The sequence below is a fragment of the Chaetodon auriga genome, chromosome 11, assembly GCF_051107435.1.
Source record: "Chaetodon auriga isolate fChaAug3 chromosome 11, fChaAug3.hap1, whole genome shotgun sequence".
In the NCBI taxonomy this organism is placed as follows: domain Eukaryota; kingdom Metazoa; phylum Chordata; class Actinopteri; order Chaetodontiformes; family Chaetodontidae; genus Chaetodon; species Chaetodon auriga.
This window is the reverse complement of record NC_135084.1, coordinates 8409747-8433791: the sequence shown is the minus strand read 5'-3', so window position 1 is coordinate 8433791 and position 24045 is coordinate 8409747. Positions and strand designations below refer to the sequence as shown.

General features: G+C 45.3%; 1 protein-coding gene across 3 annotated transcripts; it reads left to right on the top strand.

Annotated features, from left to right (window-relative positions):
• Positions 1-645: 645 nt before the first annotated feature.
• On the top strand, positions 646-22497 carry smoc2 (SPARC related modular calcium binding 2). Of its 3 annotated transcripts, none has more exons than XM_076743960.1 (13): positions 646-1049; positions 6555-6717; positions 8876-8982; positions 9190-9289; positions 10112-10156; positions 12417-12464; positions 13943-14017; positions 15613-15799; positions 16794-16876; positions 20619-20718; positions 20821-21068; positions 21727-21764; positions 21948-22497. In XM_076743960.1, the coding sequence occupies exons 1-13, from the start codon at positions 975-977 to the stop codon at positions 21969-21971; spliced, it is 1293 nt and encodes a 430-aa protein (XP_076600075.1). In that variant the 5' UTR covers positions 646-974; the 3' UTR covers positions 21972-22497. The 3 variants fall into 3 exon arrangements, with proteins under 3 accessions (XP_076600075.1, XP_076600074.1, XP_076600076.1); XM_076743959.1 differs by having other exon boundaries at positions 734-1049; positions 12384-12464; XM_076743961.1 differs by having other exon boundaries at positions 841-1049; positions 10112-10147.
• The last annotated feature ends 1548 nt before the right edge of the window (positions 22498-24045 follow it).

Sequence of the window (24045 nt, the reverse complement as noted above, 5' to 3'; positions counted from 1 at the left end):
TTATCACAAGAGGAACAGCAGGAATAAACGCCAGACTGATCATGTCCCTCCAAACCTGGCTTCAGTATTGATTACGCTGTTATAACATCAATGACGGGCACTGATTTAAATCAATCAAAAGGGCAGTTTGCTTAATTATTTAACTTTTTGAACCTGGAACTACCAGGTTGTATCATTCCTGTGTTGTGTTAACTTGAAGGACTTTGTGTAACTTTCTCAGAGGATGTTAGTATAACCTGAGTGAGAATCGAGAAAATCTAAACTGTATATTAAAGTGTGTGTGTGTGTGTGTGTGTGTGTGTGTGTGTGTGTGTGTAATTTGTTGAGCGCACACTGCCTGTCTTCTTTTTGCTGACCCTCCTAGCAGACAGTAGCCTGTCTGATCCCCTCCTCTCTTTGCCAACATCATTACAAGGTCCTCAGGGGAAAAAATATTTTTTGTTGTGGTTTTGGTGGAGAAGAAGAAGAAGAACGGGCGAAAGAAAAGAATACCTGACGTGCCTCAGCTACCAGCAGCAGACGGAGTCCCTCTAAATCTACACCTACCTACACCTTCCTACCTACCGACCGCCTAGGGAACTGCCTGCATCCGATAAGGGATCTAGTCGACAAAATCAAGTGTGGAGGGAGGGGGTGTGGAGCAAAGAAGTCGAATTGGAGAGAGGGAGAAAGGGAGAAGAGACACCGAGGGAGGGGAAAAGGTCAGGGACACGGGGGGGTTTATCGCACTGCCAGAAATAAGGAGAGTGTCTACACAAACGGTTTGGCAGACGAAACCAAGGAGACTAAGTGAAATAAACCAGCAACCCCGTCTCCACCACCAGCGTTTTTTGCGCAAGGACTACTGTGGAGTGTTAAACATTTTCGACTTCTTCCAGAGGCAGCTTTTGTGCTTCGGTTAAGTCCGGGCAACACCGAGGAGAGAATTTTGGACCGTGCGTAATTTGGAGAGTTTATTGCCACGCTGCGTCAGGATGCGCGTCTGCCCGCTGCTGGTCTTCCTCGGTCTGCTGTGCGCTGGACGCGCTCAGAAGTTCTCCGCTCTCACGGTAGGAAGAGCCTCACAACTGCCAGAATACGTCTCTTTCGTATCCATGGATAAAACATGGTTTTAAGTCAAGGATATGATCATACATTCCGTGCGTAATATTTGGAAACACCAATCCGACAAATTCATTTTTCATGGCAGAAATGTAGCTCTGAAACAGGTCTCTTTTTTTTAAAAGTCATCAAGTTCACAAGACTTAGATTCATCATCGTTTGTCTTTCTTGTGAGTTTTTCCTTTAATTATCAGCAACATATGGAAATAATTAGCATAAAGATACATTTCAAATCCCTTTAAAGGACTTTATGGCCCGTGCTGACGCGAGGATTTTTAGATAATCTCTCTCTGAAGAAGAGTTTGACTATTTCAATGTGTTTCACATCTGGCAGATTCGGGCTGAATATACAGTAAGATGGGATTCAAAACTCAATAGATCATCAACTTGAGAGGTTTACATTGGATAAAAAGGTCTCTGTGTTCACCATCAGTTGTGTAAACTCTGTGTCACTGTGTTTCAGAGTCTCTGCACAGTGTGTCTGAGATGCCAGAGCTTCTGGCTTGCCTGTAAAGAGCTGAGTGGTGCACGGTGTTTTTTTTTGCCTTTAGTGCCTTCACCTGCCTGCCAGTTTCTCGGCGTGTCTGCCTCTCTGTCCTGTTCGCTCTTGTTGTGCCAGCGGCTGTGCAGAGGCTACTCTGCCAGTGTCAGCAGGTCTGCTGCTCCAAAGCACATGGCATTGTTTACAGCCGTAGCAGAGCAGTGCATCCTGTGTATTTTATCTTAAGCTGCATGAGAAAGTGCTTTTGAGATGAGGGGAATTTCATGGCCACGATCAAGTGCAGGTACAGTGCTGAAGGAGGAATAATAGAGAGTGGAATGTGTACTGTCAGAGGATTCACCCCCTGATTTACAGGTTTATGTGACAGCCGCCTCCCTCAGCACCGTTATTTATGGTCCGCGTGAAGATGCCTTAATATCCAATTGGAAACAAATGGCCATGAGTCGTTAACCTGCAGGTGAAGGGTCGGAGATCCTTTCTCCCTGACGGCATTATGGAGTTGTGGAATGTGGGAGGAAGTGTGGCACTGAGCAGATGCTCCCCTGAATTATGATACACACATTTACACACACAAAGTACAAATAATACGTGTGTTTCTTTATTGATGTTTCATGGGTAGTAATATGTACCCAGCAGCTGATGTAAAGGTGACACAGATGTAGCTGTGTAGTGTTTCTGAATGTGACACAGCATCCAGTATACTCAGGATATGACTGTAAGAATGAGAAACATATCTATTTCATTGTGTGCTTCAGCGGTATCTGTGTCTTTGTCAGACCTTTCCGCTGTGGTTCATTAGACCTTCTTTATTGGAATAGCGCATGGAGCACTGGACTGGTTCTTTTGCAGAGTGATTAATGGCTTATTGTTTGAATAACACAAGAGAGGTTACTGTTGGTTTCAAGAAAATGTCTCCGTGTGATATTTTGTGCATGTTTGAGGTCGGACAGGCAATAAAATATATGGGATATTTGCCCAGGTTATTCACCAGGCAGACTTTTTCCATGGTTTATGGAAGTATGAAATAGTGTGTGAAAAGATGAGGGAGCATAGAACATTGGCTCCCTCTTTTGCAAACCTGGAGAAAGCCATTTTAGCATGAAATATGGCCTCCATTGCCCCCTTTGCTTTCATAAAGTTGTGCACCTGCCCAGAGAGATTTTTTCTTACCTCTATCAGAGGCTTTTCACACCACCTCTCTTTCTTTTAAACATCTTTCACAGCAATTAAACGCTTTTTCCTTTGATTGAGTTAGTAGCCTGGTTAAAGGCTGTCACTTTCTTCCCTTTCCACCATGCTGGAAACTAATGATCCCCTTTGCATCCTAGCGTCCACGCAGGAAACTCCCGCCAAGGCCATTTAACACGTTTGCCACGGCTCTCAGCTGGGGCCCCCATTGACCCTGCGGGGCCGTGGTGTGAGGGGCCTCTTAGGGTGCTGGAAATGGGGGCCTCCCAGTCCAGAAGGCCCTTATCAGCCTACAATGTGCTCTCTGCTGGAGTTTCGCCTCCTTCATACTCCATTCAATCCCACAATGCCGCAGAGCCAGGGGGAGGTAATAGGATTTGATTTTTATGCTGGTTGGTCTTGGAAAAAAAAAATTTCCCTTACACTCCTCCCGTCTCGCCCTCTCTCGCCTGTCTCTTGTTCCCTCGCCAACCTCTCATATTATTTGAGCAGATGCAAAAACATCTTCCAAGACCGATCACAGAAGGAAAAAAAGGAATCATGAAAGGAAAGAGCAAAATAAAGACAAACAGAGATAGTGAGAGCCAACTGTCTGGAAGTAGACAAGAAAAGGATTTGAGCAATAAATGGATTTGAGTCACAATATGTGTTCTGTCTTGTATGAGTCTCCTTTTATGATAAATCGGGGTGGAAGCTTGTGCATGTGAGGCAGAGGCCATCCATCACTCTCCACCGTTTTGCTGCGCATGGCGATGGTGCAGGCTTGGAGTGACTGGAATGAGACATCAGGGGAGTGTCAGGGCTCTGCCTCAGCCTCGCCCATCCATCACCACGGGCCAAACACACAGAGATCTGCAGTAGACAGCTAACTACCATTAGGAGTACACAGGAGGAAGAGGTCCTCAACACACCATTAGTCTCTGACGCTTCTTCCCCTCACTGCCTTTCACATCTTATTTGTTCTCCTCCTTCAGTGTGGCCAACTCTGGCTTTGAAATAAACACTTGGATGTCTGATAGTGAATCTGGGTGGCTGATTTCATGGGTGGCTGATTTCATGGCGAGCTGTGTTTTTCCATGCTGCTTTCTTGGAGCTTTATCGTAAACTTGCAGGCACTTGGCACTCTGCTGTGTGCTGTACAGTGGACATCTAGCAGGATGCTGGGCTGTTGAATAACTCTGTTTGGGTTGTCAGTCCGCTGGCCTGCAGGGGCTGGTGCTGATAATGCTGGTGTAGTGTGATCGCTGGGGTGGCCAGCATGAGCTGTGGCGAGGCTGGCGGTCCACCACCAAGCACGGCTGGATGCACTCAGACACCATCAGAGCTGTTACTGGCTTTGGAAGGTTGCGGTGTTTGCAAAAAACATCCTCAGACCAGCCTGTCACGCCGGCTGGACTTAATGTGAAGGGGTGACCTGTGAGAGAGAGAGAGAGTGGAGGGTGAGAGGAGGTCACCACCGGCGAGGGATGTCCTAACTGGTGTGGGAGGACAGGGAGAGAGAGGGAGGGTACCAACGGGAGACTGTCAGTTAGATTCAATGATGCAAATCCAAGAAACTCAGAGACACTAACAAGGAGGGGCACATCGATGTTAGACCCCCAGTACCTTTAGAGAAATGGGCAAAAAAATGAGCAGCTAGAAAGAGAACAAGAGTATCCCACTCAAGTATTGCTGATCTCCTGTGCTATCTATCATAGTAGATATATTGTAACTATTCCTATCAAAGTATAACAGCAGTTCTTATGACCCGTTGTTACACACTACAGCTCTATACATGTGACCGTGGAAGGGATTTTTCCTTTCCAAAGATTGTTCAATTTGAAGATTTTAGTGGGCCAAAGACCTAAAAATATCTGGTATCTGGAGCGCTCTGCAGGCCCTAGGGACCAACCATAAACCGCTGATGTCCGTCCGGGGACCTTTTTTGCAGGAAAATCCTTTCTCTCTGCCATCTCATGTCATCTCTGTACTGCAAATAATGGCATCTAATGGCCAAAAATCAAGTTTTTTCATTATCTTGTGACCCTTCAGACTTATCTTCAAACCTATTCAGGGGATCCAAATGCCCAAGATAAATATACAGTCCACCTCTGTAGACTACACTGTAAGTGTTGTCTTGGACAAATTAATGAAAATACTTCATTAATTCCACTGAATCCCTGGAAATAGACAAACATTCACTCATATTCTGTTATTCCCAAAGGAGGGCGTGGTATTGCTCTCCGTATTTCTGTCTGGATAGATAAAGGCTGGGTGTTGAGAGTATGGGACACTTTCACAGCTCTGCAGTGAGAGGATCTTCAACAGCCTTGGAAAGAAAGGGCTTGTGAAAAAATTTTGTTTTTTGAAAAATTTCATTCAGAGCAACAGACCCGACTTCCCTCCCTCGCGGCTCCTCTTCCGATGTGTTTGAACGGGCCTCTCATCTCTGATCCCCCCCCAGGAAGATTTATGAGCAGGGTTGACAGAGTGGGCTGTATCTCCCCCCCGGCCCACGGCGAGGCTGCCTTCCCTGCCAACCCTCTTCCAGGTGCATGCAGCCCTGCAGCCTTGCTCGTCTGAAGGCAGGGGGCTGCCACCAAAGATCATCTCTCACTTCATTTGTAAGACGTCAGACACAACAAATTTTTTTTATAGGCGATCATCCCACCCTTTTCCTCCCTGTCTGTATGTCACCATACCCCTTCTTTTAATAACTCATAACAGATTTTTATGGCTTACCTTTAAGTGAGGGCTTTGATGTGTGCGATAAGAGTGTGTGTCTGTGTGTGTGAGTGAAAGAGAGAAAGTGTCTGTCTGTCTGTGTCTGCTGTGAATAGTTGACAGAGCGGGCATTCAGACAGAAAACTGAACAAAACTGTCACAAAACAAAAGAGTAGACCTGAATGAACCATTACAGCGGCAGAGGCGCAAATATTTTTATTATAAGAGAAGACAAAAAGAGCTCAGAGAGGTGTTTATCTTGGGATATGAATGAAAACAGCACCTGCATAGGCATGGAGTTAGTTTTTTTCCACTCAAACCAGCTCATTATTCCACCAAACTGAATGAATCACGCAACCTTTCTGAACACCTCACACTGTAGCAGCACAAAGCTCCCTGACATTTAGTTTATTCAGCCTCTCTATCATTCACTGTCTTTTCATTCATTGTAGCAGTCACAGCTTGTTGCCAACCCCCTCACCGCCGCCGCCGCCCCATTGTGTGGCCTGGCGAGGGGGTTTCATAGCACGATGGCAGATACAATGGTGGCATTGACACAGGTGATCCGATGCGTTCAGCCAGGAGTCTGCGTCCTTGTTTCCCTTTTCATGGCTGAGTAAAACATCCTCAGGAGTGATTCCAGGTGAATACCCGTGCAGGTGTTGGCACAGACAAAGAAAAGAGGAAGCGTCAGTCAAGTCCTCTCCAGCCCCTGAGACGAAGACAAAGCATGGCTGTACCCTGACAGGCTTGTAGTGACACTGCCTCATCGTTGTCTGTGTCGTAATGTGTATCAGTGTTAAGGATGTTGCACTTGCACAAAATTTTTGAAACAGAATGAACAATTTGGGCGGCTTTGGCAATGGACACCTGTTCTGCGACTGACTTTTTGGTGAAACAGCCTGTTTTTTGCCCCCTTCACAAGCTCCAACCCTAGTCCTCATAAATCACACCTGTTGTTGTGGAGATTAAAAATGTTTTGGTTCAGACATAACCCCCAAAAATGGATCATTTAAGCAAATGTTTTCTCTGCTTATCTCCTGCTTTCTCTCTTGTGCAGTTCCTGCGGGTGGATCAGGATAAGGAGTGCAACATGGAATGCAGCGGAACTCCTCGCAAGCCCCTGTGCGCCTCCGACGGCAGAACCTTCACATCTCGCTGCGAGTTCCTCCGAGCTAAATGCCGCGACCCCCAGCTGGAGGTCATCCGAGGGCCGTGCAAAGGTCAGGTCATGAGTCACGCTTCAGCGCCGCCTGACGCTCTCAAACGCGCGGAGGGGGTCACAGTAGAAACTTGTGGGTTAAATTCATTTCAGCATAATTGATTCTTTGAGTGCTGGAAGGACGAGTCGGGTTGACACAGTGAGAATGGCCATGGGGGTTGTTGCTGCCTGGCTGGTTTCATAAGGCACGCCATTTGTACTGATGAAATGTACATTCATTTGTCATAATGCTCAATTATTTCATTTTCAGTGGAACACAGTTTTGTTCAGTGAAGGGTTTCATGCTTTATCACAGCAGAATATACACAACAGCATTATGGAACCAGCATCTTCCTCATTGGTTCGAAATGAGTGCAGCTTTCTGGAATCAAATTATCATGCAGAGACGAGGGCATTAGAATAAAATGTCTTGACAAGAATTAATGGTCTCATTTTCATCATACTAGATGTAAAGCTGTACGTATGTGACCGATGGAAGACTGGTGATGAAAAGCAAAAGGGGAAGGAGAGCCAGTGGGGTCAGGCAGCTCACAGACTCCCTCATTGTTAGCCGTTGTTGGAAGGAAGCACCCATACACCCCAAAGCTGCAGCCCCGAACCCTCTCACCCCCGCCCCGCTCACTAACTCTATACTGCTAGTTCATCGCTCTGCAGACTGGGGACAATGCCCCATTCTTACACATTACAATATTAGATCACTAATGCCAGGAGTGTGAGCGAAAGGGTTTGCTCAAAAAGAAGCCTCATATGATGGAAAAGCATTCCACGATTTTATGCCCGTGCTGGGTCTCTATGGCAACGTCTCTAAGCGGACATCTGGATGTGGCGGACAGCGCCGGGACACAGAATAGAGGATTCCAGCTAGGAAGCTGAAAGGGACGAGAGTCCATGAAAGTCGTATTGTATGCGTCAATAACATCGGGTCTATAAGAGTTCGGACCCCCCTCTGCTTCTGGACGGCCAGGGTGAAAGACACAGCAGCAGCAGCCGAGTCAGCAGCCGAAATAAACCAGAGGGCCTAAAAGCACAGAGATGGGATTGTGTTTAAGGATGGTGAGACTGGCACCACATTTGTTTTCTATCACTGCGCTCAGATGATTCAAGTGTCCTGTCATTTTTTCCAGTCAGCTTTTTGGTTGGAGCCCCCTGGAGAAGGACGATGGTTTTGGGTTTTTCCACTGGAGCTAACTTTAGAGCTCCTCAACTTGCTGTTTTCCTCCATCCGGAACATCCAGCGTCTTGCCCCCTCTCTTCGCCAGTGACAGTGACACACACACACACACACACACACACACACACACACACACATACACCAGACAGAGAGAAACCAGTGCACATTCCCTGCATGTGTCTAATGGGCAATCCACTGTAAGCCATGCCAGCAAAACACAGCCTCCTGCCCAAACTGGTGATCGTTTTTAAACCTTGCATGAGTCATTGTTTTAATGTGATTTGAACCTGCCAGCCAGACAGGCACTGCATGGTCGCTAATGTGTCACACCGACTTACCATCAAACCCATCGCTACCCAAAATTTCCTGAGAGTTTGCACAGCTGCCGCTGTTGGCCAGGTGAGATGAAGCAGCTGGGGAATGACAGGATGAGCCATGGCTCTGACACAGAGATGTGAAAAGACTTGAGGTGCACATAGGTGAAAAGTTGCTGACCACATTTATATCGAGAAATAGTTAGAAGACAACTCGGGCTGAACGGAGGAGACGGCCAAGGTTTCGGGGGAGAGTGAGACAGATTCAGAAACATTAAGGAAGGGTCAGGTTTTCCCTGTGCATCAGCCCTTTTCTTGGGTGACTGGAATGTTCTACAGAAGCAGCACGAGCTGCCTCGCTCAGTAATGGCTTTACCACCAGGCACTGTGCAGGCTTGCCTGACTTGTTCCTAATAAGATCGGGGGTGTTGGTTCTATTCCCAGCCGCACGAGTATCTGCCGCTTCCGAAATGTCTTGGATTGTTTCCCCTGCGTCTCTCCTCTCCCTGCATTTTTCTTTCATTCTTTATCAACTGTGAGATTCAACATCTTCTGCTGACTTTTTAAGTATGTTGGTTTCATAGTTGTGGAGCATAAGAAAATAGCTGAGCTGTGGGCTGAATCACTGGTCTCTGTGATGTGTCGTGATTCTGGTGATTTGTGGTGCTCCTCAGATACATCCAGATGTGTAGCAGAGAAGAAGTACACAGAGCAGCAGGCCAAGAAGCTCTTCCCGCAGGTCTTTGTGCCTGTGTGCAACCCTGACGGCACATACAGTGAGGTAACAAAAAGCATAACATGAATAATACTTGTTTTGAATATGAGGCACGAGACGAGGGAGGCCACTTTTTGCAAGAACTGCTCTTTTCTCCTGTATGAATGTAGTTGTTAATGAGATTTTAACACTGTGCCTTCACATTTCATTCTCACTGATGCCACTCCTGGTTTACTTTCAGCTGACTCCGTTTCATTGCCATTGTGATTACAGGTTCAGTGCCACAGCTACACTGGATACTGTTGGTGTGTCACCCCAAATGGCCGACCCATCAGTGGCTCAGCAGTGGCCAATAAAAAACCTCGATGCCAAGGTTGGTAAAACCCCAGCAACCTGTCTTACAATGGGTAACTTTCAATAGGACCTAGTTTTGCATACTGTATTTACAGTGGACTAGTGCAGGCATCTCATGTTGTGATAAGCCAGATGTGTGCCATTTAAAATGGCTGATTTGTCCTAGAATGTGGTTTCTGTAATTTTATGAAGCAATGATGATAGATTGAATTCAACGCAGCAAAGCATGACATTCCATGTTTGCGGGGGGTGTAATCCTCAGTCCTGTGGGAAAGTGGTCAGCGACTGGACTGATGGCCACATGGTTTGAGAGCCACCCGAGGGCTGAGCGTTGCTCAAGGCATGGGGCTGCGGTGTAAATAAGCCAAATACAAAATCCCTGCTGCAGAGTTGAGCAACAAAGTTAAACTGTAAGGAATGTAAGGAGGATGGCGTCTGCCAAACAATCAAATAACCAATGCCACATGTCCTCCCTGTGCGTCTCTGTGGGCTGCCTCGGAAGTGTGCGTCTCAATAGTGAGAAAGCTCCAGAAGTAGCAGTAGCAGCAGCAGTAGTTGTATTGTAACTGCCAGCTGTGCTTTGATCACAGCTCCATCAACATGCATTGAGTAAGTGATGAAGTGAGCCACTTCAAATGGATTAATAACATTTGAAAATATAAAAGGCAGAAAACAGCTTTCCACTGTGGTTCACTCTTTTATTAAGACTGGTGGCTGTTTGTTCCTGTGCCACAAAATGAGTCCAAATCGTTGAAGTATGCCAAAGATTTTTTTCATTGAGGATTGCACGAAAAAGTTCTGTGGTGATGAAATTGAATTCATTTGGACTTTTGCTTTTCAGGTTCCAAACAAGAGAGAGCTACCACAAGAGAGCCAGGTAAAGCAGGTGAGAGCTTAATTCAAGAAAAATTGACTCTTTACGTGCATGTGTACTGTCATGTTTGTCCATGTGCATGTGTGTACCTATCTAAGCATGCATGTACATGTGTGTGTATTCATTTGTGTCTCTGTTTGCCTGCATCTGTGTCGGAGATGTGCAGGGTGGGTCTCCTGTTAAGGCTTGCCTTTCCAATATTTTGTCAATTTGGAGAGTGCGAGCAGCCTGAAGGCTGATATAAAAGCAGTCTGTTACTGAGTAACAAGTCAAAGGAGAGAGGCTGCGGTGAGCTTTAATGCACACCGCCAGCAGCTGCAGCGCCTATAACCGCCTGCTGTCTTTACCAGGCAGCCAAACAGCCAAGGAGCAGCCAGAGTGGAGGAAAACTGACTTATCATAAGCTCTTCTTCTCTAACTTCTCTCCCTCGGTCTTGGTTCTTTTTCAGCAAACAGTGTCATAAGATACCAGGAAATGTTCACGCGTTATCCTCCACCCTGCTTTCACTCTGTCTCTCATCAGCATCTACCCTCTTCCAGATATAGAACCACTAAGTTTCCCTCCGGCTCCACTCCAGATACTGTATATCCTGCTCTCATCTTCTAACAGATGATTTGTTTAACTGATGTGATTTGAAGGTTCACAAAGAAAAAGTGTAATTTGGGTCAACTCCGATCGATTCCTCATGTGTGTCTGTGTGTGCGTTTGTTTGCATACATGGATGTGTGTATGAGTGCGTGGGAGAGAGAAAGTGCGTATGCATCCACTTGTGTTTGTCACATGGGTTATTCCTGTCAGTGTGACATTTATGTCTGCGCCTCTCTCTCTGTAAACAGTCTTGGGTATAGTGTCTGTCTGAGCCCGGCCAACTCATTACACATAGATCAAGTGGGAATGAAAAATTTGAGAGAGGAGGAGGGATGGTGGGAGAGGGAAAGGAGGTGGGGGGGGGGGGTTGTGGTTCAATCTGAACTGGTTGGATAAACAGGGTGGTGAAAAGCAGAATAAACTGTAGATTTGTGGTGTGCCAGCACTGAAAATAGCAGTGATTGCATCAATATTTTGATTCAGCAGAAGCCCATCAGTGCCTAAGCATTCCACTGCAGCCATTGCTGCACTTTTATTGTCAGAGTATTTGGTAATGTTTAACACCGAATGCTTTACCATAAACCCATTTCTGATGCTTGACTTGACAAATTCATTCACATGCTGGAATCATATGCAGCTGACGACTGACAAACAGCAGTTAAACTAATGCTGTATGACCACAAATAGCGCGGGGGTTTCCTGGCAGATGCTAAAAGAGGTGTTACAGTCATGTAAAAGGCCACAAAGTAAAGATAGGTCATTAGTGGTTTATCGTAAATCCGAATCATAAATACACTTTTTGAAATGGCATTTCCATCCGTTAAGTGAGCTAAGTAATAACATGTCTGCCTCAGTCAGTCACACTGACTGTATGTATTTTTATCCACCGAGCATGCTCGAGGAGATGAATGGCTGGCATAACCAACTCGCATTAAATGTGAAATCCTGATTTTGCAATGGAGAATTCATCGTGAAAGAAAAGAAGTTTCCCTGTTTGTGGAGCCGACCATTAGAAATGCCCTGGCTCATGCATTAACAAAGCTTTACTTTGAGCAGAATGAGTGACCCACGCTGAGGTTAACCACACCTACGGCCATGGTTTCTCCCTAAGCGGCTCAAAACCTCCATCCCCGTCTCCCTCCTACCACACATCAAACAAACAAACAGAGACCAAACAAACACTGAGCTGATTCTCACACTCTTAATTGGCTTGTCTCAGACTTATTGGCTGCTGCATTGTTCACCTTTTGTGTCTCTCCCACCTTCACACAGCTCTCATAACTCAAATGCAGGCAATGTAAGGATGGGGAGGAACATCAGGGACAACTGGTCCTCATCCTCTCCTCATTCATTTTAACTGACCTCAATCTGTCCTCCATAGCATAATGATCCCCCTTGTTGCATGAAGTGAAACCCTGGGAATATGTGACCACTATACTTCTGATTTTCCTTTTTTCTTCTCTTACTGTAAATCTCCACACACCCACACCCACACGCGCACACACACACACACACACACACACACACACACACACCATTCTCTCTCTCTAATTCTCACCTCTATTCCTGCCTCCATCCTTCTTGGCCGGGCAACGTGCAAACCTCACATAGTTAATTGTTCTCTAATCTAGCTTACTCTCGTAATTGTAGTCTCCTTGCAAATATTCTCCATTCTAAATGCAGATGAGACTGGCCTAGTGGTGGATCCACAGCCTGCTACCGATGAAGAAGGTGAGTTTTTATCCGTCAGACTGTGAGTAAAAAATGGTCGATGCTGCGCCTGTGTTTACTGAGACACCACAGAGTGACTCAAAAGCATAGCTTCAAAACATCCTTAAAAGGGAAAAGGAGCCTGCGTACGAGGCAGCGACAGCAGCGTGCTTCAAAAAGGTCATTGGGGAAAATGTGATACAACCCCTATTCCAGCAAAGTTTGGATGCTGTGTGAAACATAAATAAATCAGAATGTGATAATTTGCTAATGCTTTTTGACATGTACTCATTGGAAAACAGTACAAAGACAGTATATTTAATGTTTCACCTCATCAACTTCATTGATTTTTGTAAATATATGATTTATTCTGAGTTTGATGCGGCAACATGTTTCAAACAAGTTGGGACAGGAGCAACTAAAGACTGGGAAAGATGTGGAATGCTCCAAAAACACCTGTTTGGAACATTCCACAGGTAAACAGGTTCATTGTTAACAGGTGATAGTATCATGATTGGGTATGAAAGGGGCATCCTCGAACACAAGCAAGGATGAAGCGAGGTTCACCACTTTGTGAACACATGATTGTATAAAGCACATTACTGCATGGGCTCAGGGACACTTTGGTAAAACTGTCTGTAAACACTGTCTGTTTACAAATAATTGCATCCTGTTTTTATTTATGCCCAACTTTTTTGGAATAAGAGTTGTAGCAAAACCTCTTTAAATTGAAAAGATTTAATGTAAATGTAAAGGAAAGCTAAAAAGCTGATTTCACACCACAAGTTTGCTACATTAGCCAGCCACCATTAGTTTCTGGTCAAATGAGGAAGGAACAAAGCGTGTAAAGCTTCTGGTTATATAATGAAATGTTTCATGTGAACAACACCTTCAAGATATGGTGCATTGATAGATTAAAAACATCATATAAAGTGGTTAATGTCAGCTCCAGTTCAACCAGCTGCAACACTGAAATGCTACTTTAATGTTATTGCATCCGTCACGATACATCGTAATTTAAACCTTTGAAAGGGTGAAATCTGCATACTAAGCACTTTGCTTAGTACATTGTACATTTTGCTTCTAAGACATCTGTGCTCTGCAGTTTGAATGCAGTACTTTTAGTTGTAATGGAGTATTTGTATATTTATTCATTTCAATTCTAAATGGTGGCGAAAGCAAAGATAATCCATCACTGTGAATGGAAAGCAATCACATGTTGTGAAGTAGTGTTTTCTGATTCCATGTCAATGTGATCATTTGACAAGACGGGAGGAGACTCAGTCAGAGTTTACCTACCTCGCTTTCTGCTGCTATACTTCTGGCCACAGCTGTCATGTGCGACTTACTCTCCACCTCCACTCCAGCAGTTTGAGATACGATAACCTTGATGTGCATTTTACAGTCTGTGATTTTTGGAACCACCAGGTTTGGCTCACATGATATACGAGTGTGTTTTCAATTGAAGCTAATAAAGCTGTCATGGTGATTTCTTTCAGACATCATTTCCCAGTACCCCACTCTGTGGACGGAGCAGGTTCGCAGCCGACAGAACAATAGAACCAAAGCACCATGTGAGTTTCAAAGACCACTTTTTCTTTAATGACGACGATCGGGTGTTTGCAAACCTCAACTGAAAGCACGCTCTGTGTTTTTCCTGCTTGTGTGAGCAATCATGGTTTGGGGCTGTTCCTGTCTTTTAAGGACAGATGGTGGCTTGTGAAACCAATACATCTTGGTGTTGGAGTGCGTCAAGCTTTGAGGATCTGCTTCTCTGTGGTTCTTTGCGTTGCAGCGCATCTGTAATTATCAGCACATGGCACAAACAGAGGATCTCCTATTCTTGCGGCTCGTCCGTTCTGCTCTCCTCTTACATACATGCAGTTTATCTTATTGTACAGATCAGTTGCTTCTTTGCCTTTGGGGGAAATGTGTTGCTTTCCGCGTAAAACAATGCTATTTTGAGGCCCGCATAGAGATGAGAACCCTGTGAGCATGTGTGCATTTGTGTGTGAATCCCATTATCATAATTTACAACCAATAAAAAAAAAAGTCTGAGAAATGCAGCATTGATGGTTTTGATTACCATGTGCTCTTTGGGGTATTGGGGTGAAAAAAAAAAAAACACCCGGCCCAACAAAGAGAGCCCATACGGAGGAACTGGAGCGAAAAGAGTCGGTTGAGAAAGCGGGGAGGCATTTCATTTGGTCTCTTTTGTGTGGGTAAAGATCTCTAATGAAAATAAACAAAGAAAAGGGATATCCATAATCCCGCAGTAGCTTCCGAGCCTTGAGGCGAGCAGCGAAGGGAGGAAAGAAAGCCCTCATGGCCAGAAGAGCTCTACTTTCATCCCTGAGTTTAATGCTCAAATCTCTGTTGGAGAGCTGCACGGCAGAGAGGGAGGCTGCTGCACAGGAAAAAAAAAGTCTGATTAGATCCTGCTGAGGCTCTGCAAAACCCCATCTTTCTCCCATCGAGGCCACTGCGTTCTCTATACACATGGATAAAAGAAAGTCTCACAAAGCGTTGCATTTTTCCCTGGGAATTTTTAACATGTAAACATGTAGATCCCTGGTACTTTACAGTACCCCGCCTGCAGCGGTGTGTCAGTGTGTGTGGGTGTGTGAAGGCGAAGGCTCGACTGACCACTGTTTCTGCCTTTGTCTTGTCTGTTTCTCTCTCTGTCACACACATCCACAGAGGGCAGTCGAGTGTCCAAATATTTACTTAACTTGGGGCATAGGGAGCTGTACTTAGTCATTAGCCCGTTAATGTCCGTAAACAGTGCCACGGGGGGCTGATATAGCAGTCTACACACACTGTCTCCGAGCACTCATCCTCCACCCCTTTGTCTTCTCCGGCGCTCCAACCTCCTCCTCCTCTTCAGCAATGCTTATAGTGTAATGAGACAGCAGTGCATGCATTAGGCTTTTAAATAGAAATGAATTCAAACATACTGCATGTTGATGAGGAGTGACTCTTTTTCTTAACTTTAAACAAACCCCCTTCTTCTTCACATTGAGTGTGTGTTCCTGGGGCGTGTATTCGCAGTCACACAACCTAGACCACCTAAGTGAATGCTGTCTTTAGGTGCGGTATGTGTGTATGTGTTGACCACTCCACTGACACCTCTGCTGATTCTTTTCTAACCTCTGGCCCCTCTTTCCAGCCTCATCATGTGACCAGGAGCAGCAGTCTGCCCAAGAAGAGGCGAGGCAACACAAGAACGATGCTGTATTTGTACCAGATTGTGCCCAAGGAGGACTGTACAAGCCGGTCCAGTGTCACCCCTCCACCGGCTACTGCTGGTGTGTGCTGGTGGACACTGGACGCCCCATACCTGGGACCTCCACCAGGTGGGAGGGACTTCACCTATAAAAAACTCAAATGTTACATGACCATTCTGGATCTTATGGTACTTTCCCCGTAATTTACAAAGATTAATGGAATCTATTGATCAGTTCTTTGTAGCAAACAAACCAGACAGCTGTTACAGCAGAGTGGCCAGCTGAGAGACAGGCTGTCCAACTGGATGACCCTGCCTCATGCTCTTTGTTGACAAATATCTTCTGCACGAAAATGAAAACTATACTGATCATTGTCTTTCCTCAGGTCTGAACATCTGCGAGCATGCTAACTTGATAGAATGTTCTTGATTTACTGGAAATTGTTAGAAATGAACTTTCAGAGAACAAAAAGAAGCTCCTGTATTTGAGACTGCACATAAGTCTGACATAAGCAGGCAGACAGACATCTCCATTGCAGATGAGACGGAGTGACTCAGTGGTCTGGTGAGCGGCAGGTCAGAGGTCAGTCAGGCTGGCAGAGTGGGGCACCAGTGCACTCTTATTGAGCAGCGAGGCTGGGTATCAGATTAACAAGGCTTCAGGCAGCGTGCCAAACAGCACATTAGCACGCATATGGAAGCGTGGATTTTCCCTCTTCTCTCTCCTTGTCCCAGGCCAGCTTTTGGCGCGGTCGCACAGCAGCGATCGGGGCTCCGCCGGCTCTCCAGGGGAGTCGGTGAAAGCTTCCTTGTGTCCCACGCTCCCTGTCTGCCTGTCTGCCTCTCTCCCTCTATCTCTCTCTTTCTCCCCCTCCCTCCCCCTCTCTGTCCTCATACCAGCCCCAAATCCCTCCCCCTCTTTTTGGATGTGTTTCACAGCCTCTGGTTTGCCACAGAATAATTATTTGAATCCCTGAGATTTAACTGTACGGGGGTAATTGCAAAACATGGGATTCCTCTCTGATTTTACAATGAGGATCGTTTTCCTGTTATTAACTATCCCTTTCACCCATTTCACTCTGAATGAACTGCCATTTTCTCACAGGGTGTATTCTCTGTCACAGGTATGAGCAGCCAAAGTGTGACGGCAATGCCAGGGCTCACCCAACTAAACCTAAGGACCATTACAGAAGCAGACATCTCCAGGGTAGGACTCTAAAGACTGGACTCACTCTCTGCTTTTCCTCTCTGTTCAGACCACACGGTGAAGTTCTTCAGCAGTCGGCTTCCAACTGCTGCCGCTGCTCTTCCGAGGTTGTGATAACAGAGCGTGTGTGTGTTTTTTGACATCATTAGTACTGTTGGTCAAGGAAATGCTTGATAAAGGGTTGAGGATTGCCAGATACTGCCCCTCACTAGTCAATAAGGAAGGAGACAGAGACGGATCGGGGGGTAGGATTAATCTTCAACTGACATGGGAGATGGAGGATAGTGTGATGATAGCACGGAGAAGAAACAGCAGGAGAGGGAGAGATGATGGATGATAGGATGCCAGAGACAGGTAGTGATAGGAAGACTGACAACGGTGTAGATAAGTAAATTGAGGTCGGGAGAGGAATTTGGAGGTGGTGGTCATGGGTGGGCTTAGTTACAGGTGAGGCTGTGTTTGCTGTGTTAGGTGGATGTTTGCCAGTCTGGATTTTTAGCTTCAGAAGCGAATTAATATGTCTATATATGAAAAATGACAGATTTTTTTTTTATTTTTATTTTTTTAGCAAATGCCACAAAACAACACACTATATTTTTCCATTGAGCTGACAAAGGAGGAGGTCAGGGTGGTTGGATGGGTCAATAAAACATCAGACTTTAACATAACAGAGCGCCCTACTGATCGAATTACTGCTCAGCTGTACAATAGAACCAACTATGAATTAATGCATTTAAAGTACTTATTTTTGTATTTTTGTAATTTCTTTCTGAAAATGAAAGGAATGACTGTTATAAATGTCCTCTTGATTTTCTTGAGCTTCTTCCAGTTTTAACTTTTGCCTAATCTGCTTACCATAGTATTGCATAGACAGTTTTACAATACAGTGGATTAAGCGCACTCACATTTTGTTTTCAACGCATTTCTGAATACTAGTTGATAAATATGATAGTTAGTTTCATCTGTCATTTCATGACTTGTCCTCATCACAAAACCAATGATAGCAAAGTCCAGACATAGCTTTCAGGTGTTGCATACAACCATCTCACTGAACGGTGCTCAGCAAATTAGCTTCCTTTTTTTTTTTTTTGGTGGTTTGGTAAACACGTTAATAATCCAGCAGCATATGAACAGAGCTGCCACTGTTCCCGTCCCATCCACAACTGTTTATGTAACAGCGCGCCAGGCCAGAGCTGTGCTCTCTGCTCGCAGGTGCTGCATTTAGCAGCAGAGCAGCTAACTCTGTCTCTGCTCCGGCATTGAGGACTCTTGCACAGCATGTATAAAACAGTGAGGATAGACCAACAAATGTCACTCATCTCTGCCTTTCAGTGGCACTGCTGGCATATATTATTGCTAAGGTATTGAGCAGGAGTAATTACAGTGTGTACCTGTCAGCAGAAAGTGTGAGGTGGTGATAGGGTAGAAAACAGCCCCAACTATCCCATCAGAAAGACCTCAAGCCCAACCAAACACCTCTTAAACACATAGTGGTAGGACTGAAAACAATATACTTATTCAGCCATGCAATCACCGAGCGCAGACGCTGACACGCGTACACAGACTTCATTCTTAACCTGTCGAGAAAACCTGCACCGTATCAGCCAGGTCTCCAATTATAAAATACACCGGGACACAGTCAAAAAACACAGCATCATGTTTTCTTTATGAGCTATTGCGTCAACGGCTGTAAACCCTGTTACTGTACGAACCAGGGATAATTATAAATGTTGCCTTCACATTGCTGCAGCCCGTTTGCTGTTGAAGCGCTGGTGTTGAGAGGTTTATGGGGCGAGATGCGAGAAAGGAGAACTTTGCCCTGAAAGGGGCAGGAGAGGAAAGCGGAGTATTTGGCCAGCTCTCTCCCCAGAGCGGGATCATGGGATAGCATTGGGGCAGCCTCTGGGAGCTGCGGCTGTGAGTGCTGACAGGGCTCTGCCCCATGTGGCTCCATAGACAAACACTGCTTCTTATTGACAGTAACACACGGGCGCACACATTCAAACATGCATTTACTGGCCAACTTTTTACAAGCAGCACATATATGGAGGCATATCACTAGTGCTGCAACTCTTTTCAACATGAAAAAATTGTAATAATTTGAGGCTCTCTCAACTTGATCCCATCCTGCATCTGTCAAACTTGGGCATTTTCACTATCATGAATGGAATAAGACAGCAGTCGTTTACTGCTGCAGCCTTGAACTGGACGGAAAATGGCCAGACTCAATTTCCTTTAAATGACAGCAGGAACATTTGTGTCCTGCCCCTTAGCTAAATGGTGTCCAGACAGACAGACAGAAGGCGATCTGTCCCACCCCCACCAGGAAAACCTTTGCTGCCAGGAGGAAGGGACTGGAGCCTCACCTGATGGCTTCCCGTTTGAATGAACTGCAGACACGCTCAGATTCCTGCAGCATTACGGAGAGGACGTGTGCGCTCCATGAAAAACACTAAGCCTCAAACAAGTCCAACTGCATCCCACAAATCTCTCTTCAGTCAGAAGCCAGATAAAAACACTTTGCCTTCTGTGGTTGAAATTGTGTGACTGTCTAGACTAATTTACCACAGGAGGCTCCACAAGGCACTGGTTTGGCCATTAACAGGTGGGTCAGATATTTTACTGGGCTAGAGCCAGAAAGGGCCCACTAAAACTTAAGTGCAAGTCTGTTCAGCGTGCAAAGGAGACTATGGAAGAGTTTGAACTCGGCTCGGTGCTAAAGCCTTGCGCTGCTTGGGGAAAGGTGGAGTGGAAGTTGGGTGTTTATGCCGATGCTGGTCGCCACCTGTTAGAGGGGAGCAAAGCATGCTATTATCTCCAGCACAGGAGAATCTGGCCCCGCAGGCCTGGGCCATAAAAAGAGTAGCAAACTGTGGAGAATTTCTCCCTCTCCACAGGCTGAATAGCAGAGGGAAGCCGGACTGTGAGAAAGCAGAGGAGAGCCGGGAGGGGAATCCAGGAATCTCTCAGGCCTCCGTAGCCTTCAGCTCTTCCAGAACAACCTTGGCCTCCTAACTCTTAAAACTATATGGCCTAACAGACAATTACTATCATTAGGGTCATTCCACCCCAGTTGTCCCTCGTTTTATTTTTTTTCCCGTCATTCTGCATATAACAATACTTACCTTAAAGCTTTATGGGCTAATCTCTTTTCTGGCTGAAATTTCAAATAGTAGTGCCAGCGCACACTGAAGATCAGGTGTTGAGCTGTGTCGGTCACTGGATGCATGCCTTAAAATCAGGCATCCTTCAGACGAAATCCTGAGTAACAGTGTGTCTGTCAGGACTGAATTTAGTCCCCTTGATGTCACAGGTGAGTCTCAGGTGCTGTATGGAGCCTCTTGTCCGTACATACAATATTCAGTAACATCTTCTGTGCTCCAGCTGTCAAAACCACTCAGGGGCCTCAGGATGATTGGCAGGTACCCTCTTCCTCCTCCAGATGAGGGGAGGTCTGAGACTTTATGAGAGGGAGGAAAAGACAACTATGAGAGTCTTGTTTGGGTTTATACTCTCCTCCGCCGTCTTTACTGTATGTTAAAACTACACTGCCTGTTACATGACGTCCCTCCCCAAACATTTATTGGGCCACCTATGATGGCAGCATTCCATGTTGTTGTAATGCTGTTGACTGGGGGATAATTTTTCTGTGTTTGCTGACCTATATGTAGACTTACTTCCATATGAGCTGCATATGAATGCTCACACACACTCATTCAAGTATCTGTGGTTTGTTTTCCAGGCTGTCCCGGGGCAAAGAAAACAGAGTTCCTGACAAGTGTTCTTGATGCGCTGTCGACAGACATGGTGCACGCCGTCACAGATCCAGCATCCGCCGGAAGGTATGACACTCAGAAGTGGATCTGTTTGTCTTACCATTATTGGAGTATAATGCAGTGATGGAGGTGCGATTATTAGCTGCTGAACTGATATCTGTTATTTAGGATGGCCGAGCCCGACCCCAGCCACACCCTGGAGGAACGGGTGGTCCACTGGTATTTCAGTCAGCTGGACAAAAACTCCAGTGGGGACATAGGAAAGAAGGAGATCAAGCCTTTCAAACGCTTCCTGCGCAAGAAATCCAAGCCCAAGAAGTGTGTGAAGAAGTTTGTGGAATACTGCGACATCAGCAACGACAAGGCGCTGTCTCTGCAGGAGCTGATGGGTTGCCTTGGGGTGACCAAAGAAGAGGGTGAGCTAAACTACACGGCCTGATGTCCAAATGTGTTCTCCTGCACTAAATCAGCCTTCAGACTAGCTTATTCATGGTTAAAATATAATGATCATGGCAGTCAGATGGTAAATTAGAATGAGTGCTACATGACTTACATGATTGCATTCACTAACCCCTTCCACCAAACAGTAATTGTCCAATTATAGCTTAGCGAAGGTAACGGGGCAGAGTCAAGATTTGGAAGCGATGCACTTGAGGCCTCATAAAAAGGTTGGAGGGAGTTTTTTGTATCACCCAAAATACAAGAGCAATGCGCTGGATTAGCATGAGATCATGTACAAAGTCAGCCAGAAACACAAAAAAATCCTGGGACAACAACTGATGGAGCTAACAGTGATGAGCTAGCTAACTGCAGCCAACGTAATCTGCTAGCAACAGTTGTTACTTCAGATGACAAAACAAGAGTATGTCTGAAGTCAAGGACCCGTTGTTTCGAAAATAGTGAGATTTCTGAGCAGTAAAACTGCCACTGGTATCATTGTGACTTGCATACAGTGCTAGGCTGCACAGCTTGAGACAAGTGTACTTAGTGGAGACAAGGATCTGATGCTTGAACTGACCCACAGTATTCCTCATATTATGGTTCTTGAGATTTGTATCACTTTTTGTCTCACAGGGGCCAAACCAGGAGAAGGCTTATCTTCCAGTAAATTAGTAAGTAAACTACTCCCTCCATACTAGTGGATAGAAGAAATTGGTGGTAGTCTGACTGTGATATTGTTTCATCTCTGAAAGCGTGGACTGAGGCAGGAATGTACACCCTTTAACAAAGGTTGTAAGACTGAGTGCAAAGAAACAAGGAAACGTGTCAAACTCACTTTGGTTTTCTCTCCTCAGAATCCCTCGAAGAAGCAAGGCTAAGGCAGCAGCTGAGATTTCCCCTCCCGCATGGAGAATCTGCCCTCACCAATCGGCAATAATGGAAACCATAGTATTTGCACTTTGTACTTTAAAAAAAAAAAAATGTAAATTCACTTTGTAGAAATAAGGTATTTAAACAGACTGCTGAATCTGTGAATGATGTAGTTAGCTTTTTATGTCCTGACAAACAAAAATTATTTAACACATACAATGTATGTGTGTCTTTGTGTGTCTAAAACGTATACTTTTCAGAGTTGTACAAGTTTTCATGTCTGATGTTGCATTTTGTGCCCCCTCCCTCAGCGTACTGTTCCTCTCACGTTGATGATGTTAAAGCGGATGGATGGATGGTTTGCTATACAGCTACACTAACTTAGACCATACCGTCTCCCATGTACTGACGTATAGCATCTCTTCTTGGACTTTGTACAGCAGTTTGCAAGAATGTTTTAAACATAGATCATAAAAACGTCCTACATGTTCACATGTATCCATGTTTATTAGAAATAAAGAACTCTTTTATACATTTTGTTCTCCGTGGTTCTGTCAGGCTTAATGCGTCAAATAAGGTCAATTGGGTGAGCAAATGCCTTTGTTTCTCTCTAATCCAATTAGTCGTCTATGTTTTCCTTCTCCTTCTCCTTATATAAATCTTGTAATGTCTTTGCCTTTTTGTGTTTTCTTGCTGTGTCTTCAATAAAACACCTTGTTGACACAGTCTTTAGGAGCCAAGCATTAGTCATACATAGCAAAGGTCATGTATCATCCCATTTTCAGACAGCTTGCCAATTCCCCCGAGGCAACATTTCAGAATTGGAAAAACGGATGGTACTTATTTCTGCTCTCGTCATAGATTTCCCACATAGACTGAAGACAGATAAATGGACCAATCTCGGCTGTGTGCGCCATGAGTACCCATTAACAGGGTGTTATATGAACCAATGCGTGTGTGTGAACATGTGTATTTGCATAAGGTACACTTACACGTATACAGTAAATGTACACTTGAACCATCAGTGACGTTTGACTGGATCCTTTCTTGAACAACACTGAGCTCAGGGCAACCTCAATACATTGCACTACTGTACATTGTTCCTGCATTATTATGTTGGGGCTAATAAATGCTAAACCTTGGCTTTTCACACAGAAAGTCCCCTATAGGGCTGAGCGACTGACCTCCGACTGACCTGCTCACTCAGGCTTAGCCTCTAATTTATGATTAACACATTGGTCTCCTTTCTGTGATATAATCCAGCCCAATGGTCTGGTTTTAACACCCCAGGGGAACACAGAGGAGAGATTATGACTGTCTGCTCTGAGATGGTGGATTAGAGACGGATAACCTATGGCCTTCTTAAGCACTTTCTCCATCCACAGCAAAGGAAAAGAGGAAAATCTGAAGCAGCAGGTAGTGTGCAGCAGGGATATAGATGTTTCTATCCCCCAGAAACCAAGCTTTTCTGTGCATCTAAAATCATTTGGTGTTCCTTTTTCGCTTGCTAAAACCCAGTCTTCTAATTATAAACTCACAATTCAGCTCCATCTTTTTGTAACATCTCTAATTTCCACCCATGTTCCTGGCCTAAATTCTCCTGAAGGGGATGTCAGCGCTATGCCCAGAACAACATTTGCTTTTCCCAAACAGCCATGCAATCTCTTAATGTGCTGGTCACAGGTGTAGCAGCGCAGAAGCTACACCTCACGGCTGCTCTCCTCATCCAACAAACTCATCAACCTTCACCTAAACCTCTAGCCAAGCCCTCAAATGCTGCTGAAGCTCTAGCCTCCACCCAACACAATGCTAAAGCCTTGTCATGTGTGATTTCTTCTCCCCTGGGCTGAGATGCACGTAAACACCTTTTACGATTTGGCTTGATGTCAAGCCATGGTTTTCCGAATATGTTCCCCTGATGGTTTGGACTTTTGCCTGAACTGATGGAGTAGCCGAAGAAAAGCATCCAAACCTCTTGGCCCAGTTACCAGGACCGTCTCACGATTGGCGAGGCCTCCCCCTCTCCTGCTCCTCAGTCCTGCTTCCTCACTTCTCTCACTCACACATGCAAAAACACACTCC

Coding starts and splice junctions, on each gene's coding strand:
- smoc2 (XM_076743959.1), top strand. CDS start 975: ATGCGCGTCTGCCCGCTGCTGGTCTTCCTCGGTCTGCTGTGCGCTGGA. Junction 1,050..6,554: donor AGAAGTTCTCCGCTCTCACG/GTAGGAAGAGCC, acceptor TCTCTTGTGCAG/TTCCTGCGGGTGGATCAGGA. Junction 6,718..8,875: donor CATCCGAGGGCCGTGCAAAG/GTCAGGTCATGA, acceptor GGTGCTCCTCAG/ATACATCCAGATGTGTAGCA.